Source organism: Garra rufa, chromosome 24, assembly GCF_049309525.1.
Source record: "Garra rufa chromosome 24, GarRuf1.0, whole genome shotgun sequence".
In the NCBI taxonomy this organism is placed as follows: Eukaryota; Metazoa; Chordata; class Actinopteri; order Cypriniformes; family Cyprinidae; genus Garra; species Garra rufa.
In genome coordinates this window covers 21,887,337-21,902,673 of record NC_133384.1, presented here as the reverse complement: position 1 = coordinate 21,902,673, position 15,337 = coordinate 21,887,337, and the positions used below count along the sequence as shown (strand labels likewise).

At 36.0% G+C, this 15,337-nt stretch overlaps 1 protein-coding gene across 1 annotated transcript; it reads right to left on the bottom strand.

The window, feature by feature from the left end:
- Positions 1 to 308: 308 nt before the first annotated feature.
- On the bottom strand, positions 309 to 14,630 carry ankrd33ba (ankyrin repeat domain 33ba). Its single transcript, XM_073831023.1, has 4 exons — positions 13,753 to 14,630; positions 4,491 to 4,620; positions 4,138 to 4,278; positions 309 to 2,438 (listed from the first exon to the last, which is right to left on the bottom strand). Exons 1-4 carry the CDS (start codon positions 14,161 to 14,163, stop codon positions 1,591 to 1,593), a joined length of 1,530 nt encoding a protein of 509 aa, XP_073687124.1. The 5' UTR covers positions 14,164 to 14,630; the 3' UTR covers positions 309 to 1,590.
- Between the last annotated feature and the right edge of the window lie 707 nt (positions 14,631 to 15,337).

Below are 15,337 nucleotides of genomic sequence, written 5' to 3'. Positions count from 1 at the left end.
ATATAGCTGACTGATCATTCTGAGGTAAATGGCGTTACGTGACATGTGTACTATCTGTTTGGTGCATTTCCGCGGTTGAACACTGATTTAGCGATTACATGAGACAACATTCGGATTTCGGTAAATTGTACGCTTTCTTTTAACATACCTTAGGATATTTGTTCATCTTTATTTCGTGCTGAAACTTTATGAAAGCGGAGGAGATGATTAATCCACATGCAGTTTGCGTTGCTGCCTTTCTTGAACTGAGGCGCTAACGTACAGCGACTTCACAGTCACTTGTGTTCATTTTAATGTCTCCTTGTTACATAAAAGTATTAATACATTTAAAGCAAATGTTACTCACCCTAAATTTTAAAAATTAGTGTGTATGATATTTATTTTTAGACCTGTATATATGTATAACCTCCTGTATAGCTTTCATGTAGAACTATTTACTTTGACATCCAACGAAACGTTTAGCCATTTTTAAGTGCATCTTTCCATCACAGGCAGCTATGTAAGTTTGGCCCTTGAAACACAAAAGCCAATCATTTAGGGTGCAAGCATGACACATCTTACCCCACTCTCCCTATATAGTAGCAAATACCATTTGTGACCCTGGACCACAAAACCAGTCATAAGTAGCATTGGTAAATTTGTAGCAATAGTCAACAATACATTGTATGGATCAAAATGATCAATCCTAAAACTCATTAGGATAATAAGTAAAGGTCATATTCCATAAAGATATTTTGTACGTTTCCTACTGCAAATATATAAAAACTTAATTTTTGATTAGTAATATGCATTGCTAAGAACTTCTTTACTTATTTTCTTAAGATTTCAGATTTTCTAATAGTTGTATCTCAACCAAATATTGCCCTAACAAACCATATGGAATGGAAAGCTTATGTATTTAGCTTTCAGATGATGTTTAAATCTCAATTTCTAAAAAAGCACCCTTATGATTGGTTTTGTGGTCAAGGGTCATAACAGACAATTTTTTTTTTCTTGAACAGTTATAGTTTCATAACAGTCTTTAAAGTAATACACTTTAGTAGAGTGCTTTAGTAGTATAAATAACTATTAAAATACAAGTACAGAAAATATCAAATAAGATGCTTATTCACGATACCACTACCTCTTTTTCAGTCTTTCATTTCTTGCTGGTGATTGTCTGTAGCATTTGTCTCTGAAATGTGTGCAAATAAAGGCCCGGCTGCAGACGAAATACTATCAACCACGACAATGTTTAGAAAAATAGTTTTGAGGTATTGAAAAAGTATGCTTGTTAAATACATTCACAAAGCTACTGAGACGATGCTAGCAGTTGCACAACTCTAAAAGTCAAAGAATCCTATTTTAAGGACGTAAACATAAAGTAGCGTCTAATTTTAGTAGTGTACCCATATTAGCTAATCTGGTTAGCTATTTTCCTGATGCTCAAACACATGAAAAGGAGTTCACTTTAAAAGTTGACAAGCATTTAACATTATAAAAATTAGTCATCTTCTAAAAAACAACAACAATAAATAGTAAAATAAATCTGAATTTAACATTAAAATTGCATTTCAAGTATAAAATAGTGAGCAGTATGTTTGCGCACGCTTATTTCCGTTTGCCTGTAGTGAGTTGTCTCTTCGTTATGGCTTCCAGCCTTTTTCTTTCTGCCTCTTCTGCTTTCTTTCGCTCTTCTTTCAGTTCTTTATATCTCCACTTCGGGATCTGGAGGAACTGGTCGTCTATACAGCTGCTTTTCCGCCGTACTTTCTCAGGCACGTAGGTTGCCGTAGGTGCCTTTGTTATCCTCAGCTTGGGCACCACCAAACCTGGTCTAACGCTGCTTCTCCTCAGCAGGTGTAACGGGAGAAGACTAGCCCTGCGGATGGCTGGGGACGAAGAAGAGGAAGCATCTGATTGGGCCTGAGGTTGCAGACTCGCACGACGATCTTTCTGCTTGGGCACCAGCAGGACGTGGGAGTTATGGAACTGACGTTTGTAGTTTTCGAGGCGTTCGGGTCCTAGGTTTTTCAGTTGTTCAACACGTTGTTTTTTTAGTATCTCCGGAACTGAGTAACGGCGTTTTCCCACACAGGGTGGACTGCCGGGACACACCGTTCGACATGTGGTTGCGATGAACGGGCTCCCCAGTGCTGTTGTCATACGCACCATGTGGTCCAGAACCCCATCTTCTGAAGCTTCGGTGACGTTGCTGATGTCAAAGAAGTTACGTAGTGTCTCTGAAATTTTTTGGATACAGCCTTTGGGCGTCTGAGCTTTGGCCACCAGCGCAGGCAGAAGGGGCCACTCGGGTTGATAGCTGTTGCAGAACTGATCCGCGCACGGCTGTTGTATCAGACGCGTCATGGTAAATACAGTGTCGTAGCGGCTTGTGAAGATGGCCCACTCTCGCGCAGTGAACTTCCTCCTACTGTCCCTGGCGTTCACATCAGCTCCTGATGGAGAAAGCAAATGTGATGGTGTGATTCGAGTTAAGAAAAAGTTAAAATAATGGTAACTTTAGTAGTAAATTGTAGTTGAGCAGTTATTTTATAATAATTCTTTTTGCTATTATTGACTATAATTGAGTTGACTATAAAAAAAATCTTGCACTACATGTTCTTAAGCCATATGGCATTTAAGTCATTATTCACAGAGGATAACTTATAATGATAGTAATATATATTTTTTATAAATATTATTTGTATGAAAAATGGTATATAACATGGTGTTTTACAGTTCAGAATATAAAATAATTTGAGGAAAAAATAATTTTTTATTAATTTTATATATAAAAAAAGAATTATATATACATTTTAGATATAAAAAAAATAATAAAAAATAAATAAATAAATACAGTATAAAAAATTGTAATAAGTCATCATGCACATCATGCATGAAATGCAGATTCACAGGTCAGAATATCAAAAAGAATAATAAGAATGATTTTTTTTGTAATAAGTATTATTATTTGTATGGCACACATTATGCATCAACTGCAGCTTCACAGGTCAAAATCTAAAATTATTTTAGAAAAAAGTAAGCATAGCAAAATAAAAATGAATTAATAATAATTAAAATAAAACATAATAATTATAAAATAAAATACATAAACCTCAGATTCACTGATTATAAAATCATTTTAGAAAAAGAAAACAGAACAAGAAAATACCAGCAGCAAGCATCAAAATTAATTAATGATCATAAATAATAATAAATATGTTTTTTTATATTATTTGGCTGGCACATTTTATATGTAAAATGTAGCTTCATATGTCAGAATATAAAATTCACTAAAAATAATTATTTAAAAAAATTAATAGAATGTCAAAAAATCTTAATATTAATAAATATTTTTGGATTAAGTATTATTATATAATTTTATTAAAATGCAGCTTTACAGATCAGAATGTAAAATCATTTTAGAAAAAAGCATAAAAAAATACATTTACATTCTAATAAGTATTATGGCTTTCCTGATGTAAGTGTAACATTGTTATATAGAGTTTATATATATATATAATATTTTTTTTTTTTTTTTATAAACGGTAACAAGAAACAAAGCCTAAATAAATAAACAATTAAAAATTAATAAAAAAAAATTATGTTTCCCACACTTTTGTGTGACTATTATGTGGGCTAATTGCATAAACTTAGCCTTTATGTTAAGACAGTGTCTTAAGCCTAGTCTGACCAACTATCAGTTAACTAAGGGGTATTCAGTCTTATTTTTTGGTTTCAGCTTAGACTAATCTACGTTTTTCTGTAACTGAATTTAAAAATGTATGACCGGTCTTTAAGATAAAATTAGCTGAGTAACTTTTAAGACTACTCTAAACCTTTTATACAACCGGCCCCAGAAGATTTGTAATATAGTTATATAGTTTACTCCTGTTGTATGACAAAAGCTGCATTCTTTTTCCACAGAAACAAATAACAGCATATGGATTCAAAATGGCATTCGAGTGAATGAATAATGACAACCTTTTCAATTTGGGCTGAACTATCCCTTTAAAATCAGTTAATAAATCTGTGGTATGAGTATATCTGCACTGTATCCTTGTCTTGTAGCTAATCGTATAACAGCTGCTTTATATTGTAGTGTTTCCTGGCATGTCTGGCAGTGTGTTGCACAGTGATCTGAGGCTCAAGTACCTGCCAGCATCAGGGCTCTGACACATTCCACTCGACCCTGTATAGCAGCTTTCATCAGAGCGGTGAAACCGTGGCAGTTTCTCTTCTCGATGTCAAGCCCGGGAAAGTAGTTGAGCAGGTAGTTAGTGATTGTGATGTGACCTGCAATTGTTCAGGGGAAAAATGGAAAACGCAGTCAGCTGCTGAATATGTAACAACATTTCTAGGACACTCAGCAGTTCAGTTCTAGTAGTATTTGAACACTCATCCATTTACTTTGAATATTGAGACACTAGTTACTTAGACCTTATGGTAATCTAAATGTAAATATGTGCAGGTTGTGATTAGGTCCAGGGCTGTCTGATCGTTCTTACCCGCCTGGGAAGCAGTGGTGAGTGCTGTATTGCCTTCATTGTCCTGCCAGTTCACATCCAGGTGAGGACACTGGGAGAGAGCCATCACCACATCCACAAACCCTTGGTAGCATGCCACTATTAGTCCAGTCTGCAAAGTCAACACACACACAAGGAATTACTGTCAGGAAGTTTCCACCCTGGCCAGGAACATTTAGTGGAACTAGCAGTTGGTAAATCTGAGGAAAACAGTCTCAGTAGGACTGGGTACGGATATACTATTCTAATTTAGATTTGGAAAAACATATGGTAGAGTAAATTTCTCAACTAAAGCTGTGAACTACACAAGGAACCCTATCAGTTTGTACATTTCTATAATATTACTGGTTAAATATGTAATACAGTGCATGTATTTAACTAAATGTTCCTCTGGCTTTCCTGAGGTAAGTGTAACATTGTTATATAGAGTTTACAATTGTTTTACTGGCATCTATCTGCAATTAAATTTAAAATTTGCACAAATGTAGCTCTGTTGAAAGAAATTATGGGAATGGCCTGCTTAGAGTTGATTTTCTTCTACAGTAATCTTCAATCCAATTGAATGATCCCTAAGGAGATGTCGACCCCTAACAGCTAAAAACGTAGTCTCCAAATCAAGACGAAAAAAGAGGGAAACTTAAAGGGACAGTACACCCTAAAATAAAATTCTGTCATTATTTGCTACTCCTTTATTTATTTTGTAAAACACAAAATAACATATTTAACTTAACTACAGAATACATAAATGATTATATTACAGAGATGGGCTAAATTACAGATTTTTTTAAATACAAGCATACAAATGATAAATCTACACAAATGATGCTGTGTTGAGACTAAAGATGAAGATCTTAAATCAAACAAGCAGATGAAGATAAAATTTAATTTATCAATTTAATTTAATTTATCAATTGAGCCTTCGTAAAAAGCCTCTCACGTCACACATCATGTTCTCACAGTAAAAAAATACATATCAGCTTTCAAATTTGCCATTTTTAAGAAATTCAAACAAATGCTGTTTTGTGGCTCTTTTTTGTAATACGTGACAGATTGATGACAGATTGCTGTAAACCGAACATCTCTTAAAGTCCCCACAAAATCAAATTTTTAGTATGAATATGTTATCCTTAATATAAGATATAAGTGTGCTCCAAAACAATGACAAAATTCACATACAAGCGTTTAAAACTTAACAGCCTCTAAATTCCGCCAATATGGATCAGTGGTTTTGATGACATCACCCTGCAGGTCATCTTCTTATAAAACTTTCTGTCCAATCAAATGCTCTCTAGAATCCAAAGCATCCCATCCTCTACACTATAAACAGTGGGGCGGCACTTATTCAAAAAAAAATTGTATTTTCTGTATTTCCAATGACATGTAGTGCACTATATAGGGGATAGGGAACGATTCAGACAGCACAAATATGTGATGTAAACAAAACGCTATTGGCTACTTAAAAAGGGGGTTGGACTGCTGGATATGTCCCACCCTGTCTTCCAGTTTCAGTTGAAATGACATCAACACATAGAAGAACGCTACCTGTTTCAAAGCACTTCAGTGGAGCTTTAGGAACATGACAAGAACATCAGAAGTCATCTTGTTTAATCTGCGGAAAAACTAAATATACGCTATTTTTCAAGTTAACATCCACTGAAGTAAAGCTACTCTCTTGTTGGACAGTGGCAGGTTCGGCGTTATGATTGGTCAGATTGTCTGTCAATCAAATTTGTGCCTTTCGTGGCAAATGTTTCATTAACCCTTCCCAAAGACCCACCTTCCTTTGTTATTGTTGCTTCGTCTGAGAAGCCATAGCGCTCTCACACAGTAAAAAATACATCAAGACAAGACAGAGTGGGTTACTTTTGGTATGAAACAAAATCTCAGTTTTCAAATTTTGTATTTTTGTAAGAAATTCGAACAATAAAGACCTTTTAGCAGAAGTTTCAAACTCAATTCCTGGAGGGCCGCAGCTCTGCGAAGTTTAACTCCAGCTCACACCTGCTTGGAGTTTCTAATTCAAATATATCTCATATGTTTAGACAGTGAAAAGCACATTAACACTGTCTAAATAATTTCCTATCCCCTATATACTGCACTTTACTGTACAGAAAATAGCAACAAGTGACCTATTTCAGCCGCAGCTTCAGCATCTATTCATTTTAGAGAGCTTTTGATTGGACAGAATGTGATGAGAAGCTGAAGTGCAGGGTGATGTCATCAAAATCATTGATTCAAATTAGTGAATGTTAAAGATTGTAAGTTTTGAATGCTTATATCCTGTAAATGCGAATTTAGTCACTGTTTTGAAACACTATCTTATAGATAACCTTAAAGGGTAACATATTCATACTAAAAGCCAAAAAACTTCAGTTTTGATTTCATGGGGACTTTAATGTGTCGTGACAGATCGCTGTAGCACCTCAGTTCAAGCAGCACGTGAACTGATCATCTCTTTCTCTTTACTAGTTATAACATGAATTAAACTTGAATAAACACCAGAAGGCATCGTGTTTCAACCACAGAAAAACATCAGTACACGCTATTTTTCAAGTTAAAATCCACCGATGTGAATCTGCTCTCCTGTGTGTTTTGTTTGTCAGACAGTGGCAGATACAACGTTATGATTGGTCAGATCACCTGTCAACCAAATTCCCACCAAAAGGTCAATTACAAGAGATAATATATCATATAAATGAATAAATATTTCATATAAAAAGGAACAAAACACATAGTTTAGCACAATTATCAAATGGGAGCTTAAACAGCTTTGACTAAAAGGTTGACGGTGAGATTTAAGAATTCAATCTTTTTCCAAGTTCAGAATAATTTCAGAAATGATTTGATTTTGATCAATGATTCTATTATGCATTTTTAAGTGTATTCCTAGGATTAAACTGTGTTTACCAAGAAACGTTTTTGGTTTGCGCATCAATGTAATGGTAAAGATAGTCATGGTATCTGCTGATCTGGGCATGTGAATTACCAATTCTAATCTGGCTTGAAGAAGGCAGCTTTAAACCTGGAAATGCGCAAAATTGCAATTATTTCACAGTGTTATTGCAACTTATTGGCATGATGAGGCAGTACAGCTGATTTTGGGGTTTTTCTGAAGGCGTCTGGCATACTTGTTTCTCTCTTCACAGTCAGTCTGGCCTATTTAAGTGTGAACAGTAACAGTGTAGAACGGAGTGTCAGCAGCATCTCATCACACTGACACACAGCTGGAGGCTGCAGACTAAAAATAAACCCTGGACAAGCTAATTTTACACGGTTATGACAATAAGAGAGATGCTTCCAGTTGCTTGACATCAGATGATGGTGGACGTGTGTGCATTTGAGGTGACGTATGTCATTTTATTGATGTTTAATGTACAGACGCATTAGTGAGCCATTAGTAGGTCAGTTTGTAAGGCTGTTTGTTTGAGAATCACTGCATTTGTGTAAGGAATGAAAAAAGGGGTGACTGCTTGATTAAACAAAATATTTCATGCTTGGATCAAAATGACGCCTTAGGTAATAGATAAATAGTTCATTCAAAAACAAAACTTCTATCAGCTTTTACTGAAGCTTCCCTTTTTAATACAATGAGAGCATTTATTGACCTTGTCTGAGTCAATGTAAGGAACTGGACAAAATTCAATTTTCAGTGAAACTAGAAAAACAGATCAATTCGCTTTGTGAACAAATCTTTTTGTAAGAATCTTTTGAGAAGCTGCTACACAGTGTAATGGCTTGCTTGAAGGAATGATTTTCTGTGAATAATGGCTTTGATTTCTGTCCAGTCATCACACAAAATATCATATTTCTAAGTATTTTGCAAAATGTATTTGTAATTGTGACCCTGCACCACAAAACCAGTCATAAGGGTAAATCTTTTGAAATTGAGATTTATAAATATTATATAATATATAGCCAAGAAACAACAATTTGAAAATCTAGAATCTGAGGGTGCAAAAAATTCTCAACATTGAGAAAATCGCCTTTAAAGTTGTCCAAATGAAGTTCGTAGCAATGCCTATAACTAATTAATTAATGATACAAAATATCTTAATGGAACATGATCTTTACTTAATATCCTAATGATATTTGGCATAAAAGAAAAATGGGAAATTTTGACCCATACAATGTATTGTTGGCTATCGCTACAAATATACTTGTGCGACTAGTATGCCTAGTTTTGTGGTCACATTTCTTTTAGTCTGAATCTTTATATCAAATATACTCAGCTTGGTTTTCATACAAATCTGTTGGGGTAATCTGTGGCCTGGGTGATTCCTAAAATAGAAAGGATTAGCCTTGTGAGCCACTGAATGAAAGAGGAGTTACAGGATTTGTCCTCCAGTTCAGCTTTGACAATGAAGACAAAATACAGAGTCTACGATACTTCTAAAAAAAACCTGCTTGCTTTGCATTGCATATTTGGGTGTGAAATGCAAAGTTGAACCTTAATATTGTAGTATATTATGCATTACTAATCCTAAGTACTTTGAATGTTAGATTACTTATTGTGCACCGCTAGAAGTATTTAGATGTTTTTAGGATGAATAGTATCATATGACAAACTGGTGGGGGAAATACCCTAAATGAAACAAGCTGACCTCAAAACTGTGAGAGGAGCAAGCTGGCCTGGATTTGATAATATCATGTCAGTCTGGCTGTGAAATATTGGAGTCCCAGAAAACAGGTCAGTGGGTAACATCCATCCACAGATGTTCCATCAATGACTTGATATTACATCAACGCTGGCCTTAAAGTAATCCTGACGCATTCATCAACTGGAAAGCCCTACCTGCACAGCAGTGTGTAAATGAAATATCTTGAACCTGCCAGAGAGTTGTCAGTTAAGCTGGATTAATTTACTTCCCTGCTAGGCCTGGTGTTGTAGTTTCAAGACTATTAAAGAGATAGTTCACCCAAAAATTGAAATTCTGTCATTAATTGCTCACTCTCATTTCATTCCTGTAAAGCCTTCATTCAACTTCAGGAAACAAATTAAGATATTTCGATGAAAACCGAGAGCTTTTTGACCTTCCATAGACAGCAATGCAACGACTACGTTAAAGGCCCAGAAAGGTAGAAAGGATATTGTTAAAATGGTCCATGTGACATCAGTGGTTCTACTGTAATTTTACGAAGCTATGAGAATACTTTTTGTGTGCAAAGAAAACAAAAATAACAACTTTAATCCAAGTTTCTTCTTTTCCCCATCACCCTAGCGTCTTATGGAGAGTATTTTATATCTGATTTCATCAAACATATCTTGTGTTCTGAAGATGAACACAAATTATGATGCAATTGTCATTTTTAGGTGAACTATCCCTTTGAGCTTTAGTGAAATCAGCCCAGATTCTATTTTTTTATCCAACAAATGCAAGAACACGTAGACTGAAGTCCTATAGCAACAGCAGTTGCATGGTAAACAGGATGTTAGGGGTCATGAGTATGTATGTAAGTAATGGAAAATACAGATGGGCTTGAAAATGCAGATGTTATGCATCCTGTAATGATATTAACAGTTCACTCAAAAAACATTTCAACAGCACTAAGACATTAGTCTAATACCATGTAAACTGAGCCAATAGCATCATTTCATTAAGTATTGTAACATTAACGACATTCGTGATACCAAATTTGTAATGTTTCAACAGTACTGGGATGTTTTACTGTGGTATCATAGTGCTAATATGTGAGCTGAGAAGAAATTTAAACATGGTGGAATGCTGTAAATAAGAACATTAGTCAGTTTTTAGTAGGTGCCTTAGTGAATTTACTTAAGTATGACCACAAAAATACAATAAAAACAGTAATATTCTGAAATATTACTAAAATTTAAAATAACTGTTTGAAAATATTTTCAAATGTATGTATTCCTTTGATTGCAAATATAAATTTTCAGCAGTCATTGCTCAACAATGTCACATGATCCTTCAGAAATTATACTAATATGCTGATTTGGTGCCCAAAATATTATTGGGGTTCAGTTAATAATAATGGTTCTTCTTATAATGAAAAGTCATTCAGCCCAAAAAGAGATGTAATGCTCACTGACTGATGACCTTATTTACAGCATTACAGCATGCGGAGATGGTCTCAAATGAACAGAGCACATGCTGGAACTATTAGTGGGGAAATTCTGTGCCTGTTACTCTGAACTGCCCTGTAAAAGAGTGATGAGAGATGAGATAAGAGAAGAGACTGTGTGAAGTGAAGCTCTTGAGGTTCCTCAGAGGAATTCCACAGTCTCATCCTAAACAGCTCTTTTTGTTAGGCTACCAGATGGCCATGCCATCATATCAGCTCCTCTTTTTAGAGTATATTGATTGTACATTTTTAAACACATTCTCTTGAATCTAAGCTTTTGGGTTGTAACACGATACATTCTGAACTGTCGAGGCCTCAGGCTCTGGGAGGTGATGTCATTTGGGGACTCATTTTTGTGAGGAATGACCAGGTTTGGACTAGAAAGATAAAAGGCAAGAGGCTTGTTCTTGTGACTGTGCAACTCTGTTATTAAAACCTCAAGGCCTGCATATTATTTGTGCATTACTCGTAAGCTCTTTGCACAACGTGTTTTGCATTTAGCTTTTATATAATGTCATTATCCCACAACACATGTCTTAGAGGTCACAGCTTTCTGCAAGAATCAACCCTGAAATGTCACTCGTATGATGCTCATGCGAATCATTTGTCTAATTGACTTTCTAACATTTTTCAGACATTTTGTTAGTGGAACGGTTTAAATCTACTACATTCACACAACACTATGTATTGGGTTTAGTTGGATCAGTGCGTTAACACACTTAACATGTTTGTTGGGGCACTGTGGATCAGCCTTCACTCTTAAAAATAAAGGTGCAATGCCATAGAAGAAATACACTCTTAAAAATAAAGGTGCTTCATGATGCCATAGAAGAGCCTTTTTTGTCTAAATGGTTCCATTAAGAACCTTTAACATCTACAGTACCTTTATGTTTCACAAAAGGTTCTTTGTGGTAACAAAAAAAAAGGTTCTTCAGGTTATAAAAAGGTAAAAAAGAGATTTTTAAGAGTGTATTCAGTCAAAAGTTCTTTAAGAGAACATATCTTTCTTACCTTTTTATAATCTGAAGAACCTTCTTTCACCACAAAGCACCTTTTGTGAAACAGATGTTAAAGGTTCTTTATGGAACCAAAAACATTATTTTATGGCACCCTTAATTTTTTATAGAGTGTTAATGTAAGTTATTGTGAAAATTAAAAAGATACACTCTTAAAAATAAAGGTGCCTCACAATGCCATAGGAGAACCTTTTTGGTTTAAATGGTTCCATAAAGAACCTTTAACTTCTGAAGAACCTTTCTGTTTCACAAAAGGTTTTTGGTGGCGAAGGAAGGTTCTTCAGATTATAAAAAAGGTAAGAACTGACTGAATGGTTCTTTGTGGAACCAAAAATGGTTCTTCCATGGCTTTGCTGTGAAGAACCTTTTGAAGCACCTTTATTTTTAAGAATGTAGATGGTTGAGAAATACAAATAAACAATGTGGTCAGCCTTTGACTTTTTCTTTCTTTGCCACAAATTGCACCCACAACTTCATTTAAACAAACAAACCAAAATAACCAAAAAGACTTCCCCATTTACCGTCTGAGGTTATGGATAACATGGTAATAAGGTTGTAAATAATGTCCAGTTTCTTGCACAGACTGATCATTTTGCATCATAATACCTCAATTTATCATCAGGAAGCCACATGTAGCCAATAAAGTGTTTTCAGGTGTTTCAGGGCATGTCATCAATCAGGCATATTGCAGCACGAAATGTAAATAATGCCAGTGAACTGAATAAAACTTGTATATTTTGCTGATTATTGCTGCTAAAAATGGTCAATTACTGTCATGTTTTAGGCTGTACTTAATCAGTCGGACTGGCAAAAAAACATTTAGAGTACTATAGACTGCAAGTTATAACAAATCAAAGAGAAGAGTGGAAAAAAACTGTCTGAGGAACAAAAGGCGTTTGTGGTTGGCCAAACTGAACCGGGATTTCCAGAGCAAGAGGCTTGACAACATTCTTGTTTTTTGGTCTTATCATTTCTGGTCAAGCAGGTGAAATATTAGGCTAATATCTTAATACTGCTCATGCATATCTTTAGTTTGCCAAAATATTGCAAAATATTCCTGCTTACTAAGTCATTTTATATGATTTAGCAGCATCCACACGTTTTTTCCTGTGGTTTAAGGCCTGTTCACACCAAGACCGATAACAATAACTATAACTGCAACGATAACTATTTTTGCGTCCACACGATAACTGTCTGTTTTTGTTGCATTTACACAACTTCAACCAGTAGATGTCCTCAGCATGCACATTTCATGCCTGACTTGCATTTTATGGATCACCAAGGACCAAGCTTTCAACTACAAGCATTTTTGGGTGAACTATCTCAATTGGAATTATTGCGACTGACAGACTCGCACACGTTTAACTGTAAATGACTCGTTCAGACCAGTTCTGTTTAATCATTTAATTAAAAAGATGCGACCTAAGAGAACGATGGGTGAGACTTCTGGTTCATCAGCCGCTATTGGGAAATAATGAGAAGAATAACAATGTGCAGTAAACGGTAAAACTGTTTGCACTACAAACCAGTGTGCTGCGTTCCAGGCAGGTTTTTGAGCCGGTAAATCACGACTTCAAACCACGACTCAAGACTTTGTAGTGTTCCAGGCAAGTCATGCCAAACTGCCAAATCACATTTATTATTATTATATTATTATTAATTTAATTGCAACGTTATATTGTCCTAAAGTCTATTTTTCCACCGTGTACTACTTGCATAAACACCGCACCCATGGGAGCTGACATTGTTGTTTCTCAGGCTGTGTATGGTCAGAACTCGAAACTGGGAGTTTCATCGATCTATAGTACGAGTTCACTGGTTTGACTGCCGCTCCAGTGCACTTTCACGGGTAGAAGGTTGGAAAAAACACGGGTAACGGGTTTTCCTTGAATGAGGCAAACGATAATACATTAAACATAGTATGGTAAGACACACCAATTTGCATTATAAAGCAGCAAAACGAGCTGTTTTGCACAGCTAAAAAAGCTGGAAGCTAATGAGACCGGAAGCCAGACCCATACAATTTACAAATAGCCACGCCCACTCTTACTGGAGGAAAAGTTTGATACACTTTGCTTTCAACTGTAGCACGCGATATGAATGTGTACTATAATATAAAGTGACATTATTCCCAAGCTACTTACTCTATTGTTTTTGTCCGTCTCCTGGACGTCCTCCTCAGTTACGCCTTGTCTAATCATGAGTTTCACTATAAGTGCGTTGTTGCTGCAACAAGCTTTAAAAAAGGACAGCGGTGCGGGACTCTCCGGGGAAGGGGTTCTCTCAGAATCAGCAAAGTTATCGTCCGGCGGATAAAAGGAGTCATCTGAGGCGATACTCCTGGTGTCCGGCAGTTCGGAGAAGTCATCCAACTCCTCGAAGTCCTCAACCAACTCGACCGAGCCGAGTAATTCATCATAATCTTCATCGCCCGCGCGGTCAGGTGATTCCTCCACGATAGTGGGACAGATCTGGGCGCTTTTAGTGTGTATAAGTGGTTTAACTCTTCCTGGAGATGATCCTCCGCCATCCCTGCTGTCCGTTATCAGAACCATTTAACCCCAATAGGATGAAATCCTCAAGTCATGTGGGTCAAACACCTCCTGGTCTCCTTCGTCTGCATTTAGGTACGTTTCAGTCATAGATACCAAATGAACAACCACGCTATTAGAAAAGCGTTTAATCTCCGAACTGAGGTTCGAATCTTCTTTTAACTATCCGCGACTTCATTTTCCAACACTCGTATAAAAAGCAAGTGCAACTGTTGTCCATCTAATAGTAATTTACCGTAGATCAGCTCATTTGAATCATTTCTCTATAACGCACATGTCAGAGCCGTGTTCCTCAGCAACACCCTGCGATGATTAGAAAGTCATGTGGAAAGCGAAAACTTTGCAGTATTTGCAGTTCCATGTAATGTGAAACAGTCTTCAGAATGTCGCAATTTGTCCCTTGGAGAAACTTCTCGGATATTGTGATGTCGCAAACAAACAGCATTTGATAGTGGAAGCGCCGGACATTCCCCTCAGATGATAAGAGAGAAATAGACTAGTGCGCTACAAAACTCTGCCTCCATAATCCGATTAGATTCCCTCCTCTCTCTCTCGCTCTCTCTTACTCACACGCACACTACTTTTTTCCTCCCTCCCTCTTTACTCATATGGGTCAATGACAATTTCCCAAATCCACGAAATCCACTAAAATACTAATATTTAAAATTACACAAACACTTTTCTCTCATTGTTTGTTATTCTACAATACAAATTAAAAGAGCTACAGTACAGTTGTTCATGAGTATGTTTGTCCTGAACAGATTTTTACCCCCTGGCTATTAATCATAGTCATTGTTGGAAAGGGTTTAAATTACACAAAAATGCTAAAAACCATAGAATTTGTGGGACCTGAAGGATTTTTCTGAAGAACAGCGGGCAATTTAACTGTTCAGGACAAACAAGAGACTCAAAACAGTTGTGGATCACTGAGGTAACAACAGTATTAAGAATCAAGTGTATGTAAACTTTTGAATGGGGTCATTTTAATAAATTCAACCATTTTTTTTCTCTTCTGGACTATATGTAAACATCTTATACTATTCAGGTCAAGTCAAGTCACCTTTATTTATATAGCGCTTTTAACAATACAGATTGTGTCAAAGCAACTGCACAGTATTTAAACAGCACAGTCGTGTGTAAGTAAAGCATTATTGTAAATAATCAATTTTCAGTTAAA

Coding starts and splice junctions, on each gene's coding strand:
- ankrd33ba (XM_073831023.1), bottom strand. CDS start 14,163: ATGGTTCTGATAACGGACAGCAGGGATGGCGGAGGATCATCTCCAGGA. Junction 4,621..13,752: donor AGACGGACAAAAACAATAGA/GTAAGTAGCTTG, acceptor TTGACTTTGCAG/ACTGGACTAATAGTGGCATG. Junction 4,279..4,490: donor CACCACTGCTTCCCAGGCGG/GTAAGAACGATC, acceptor GAACAATTGCAG/GTCACATCACAATCACTAAC.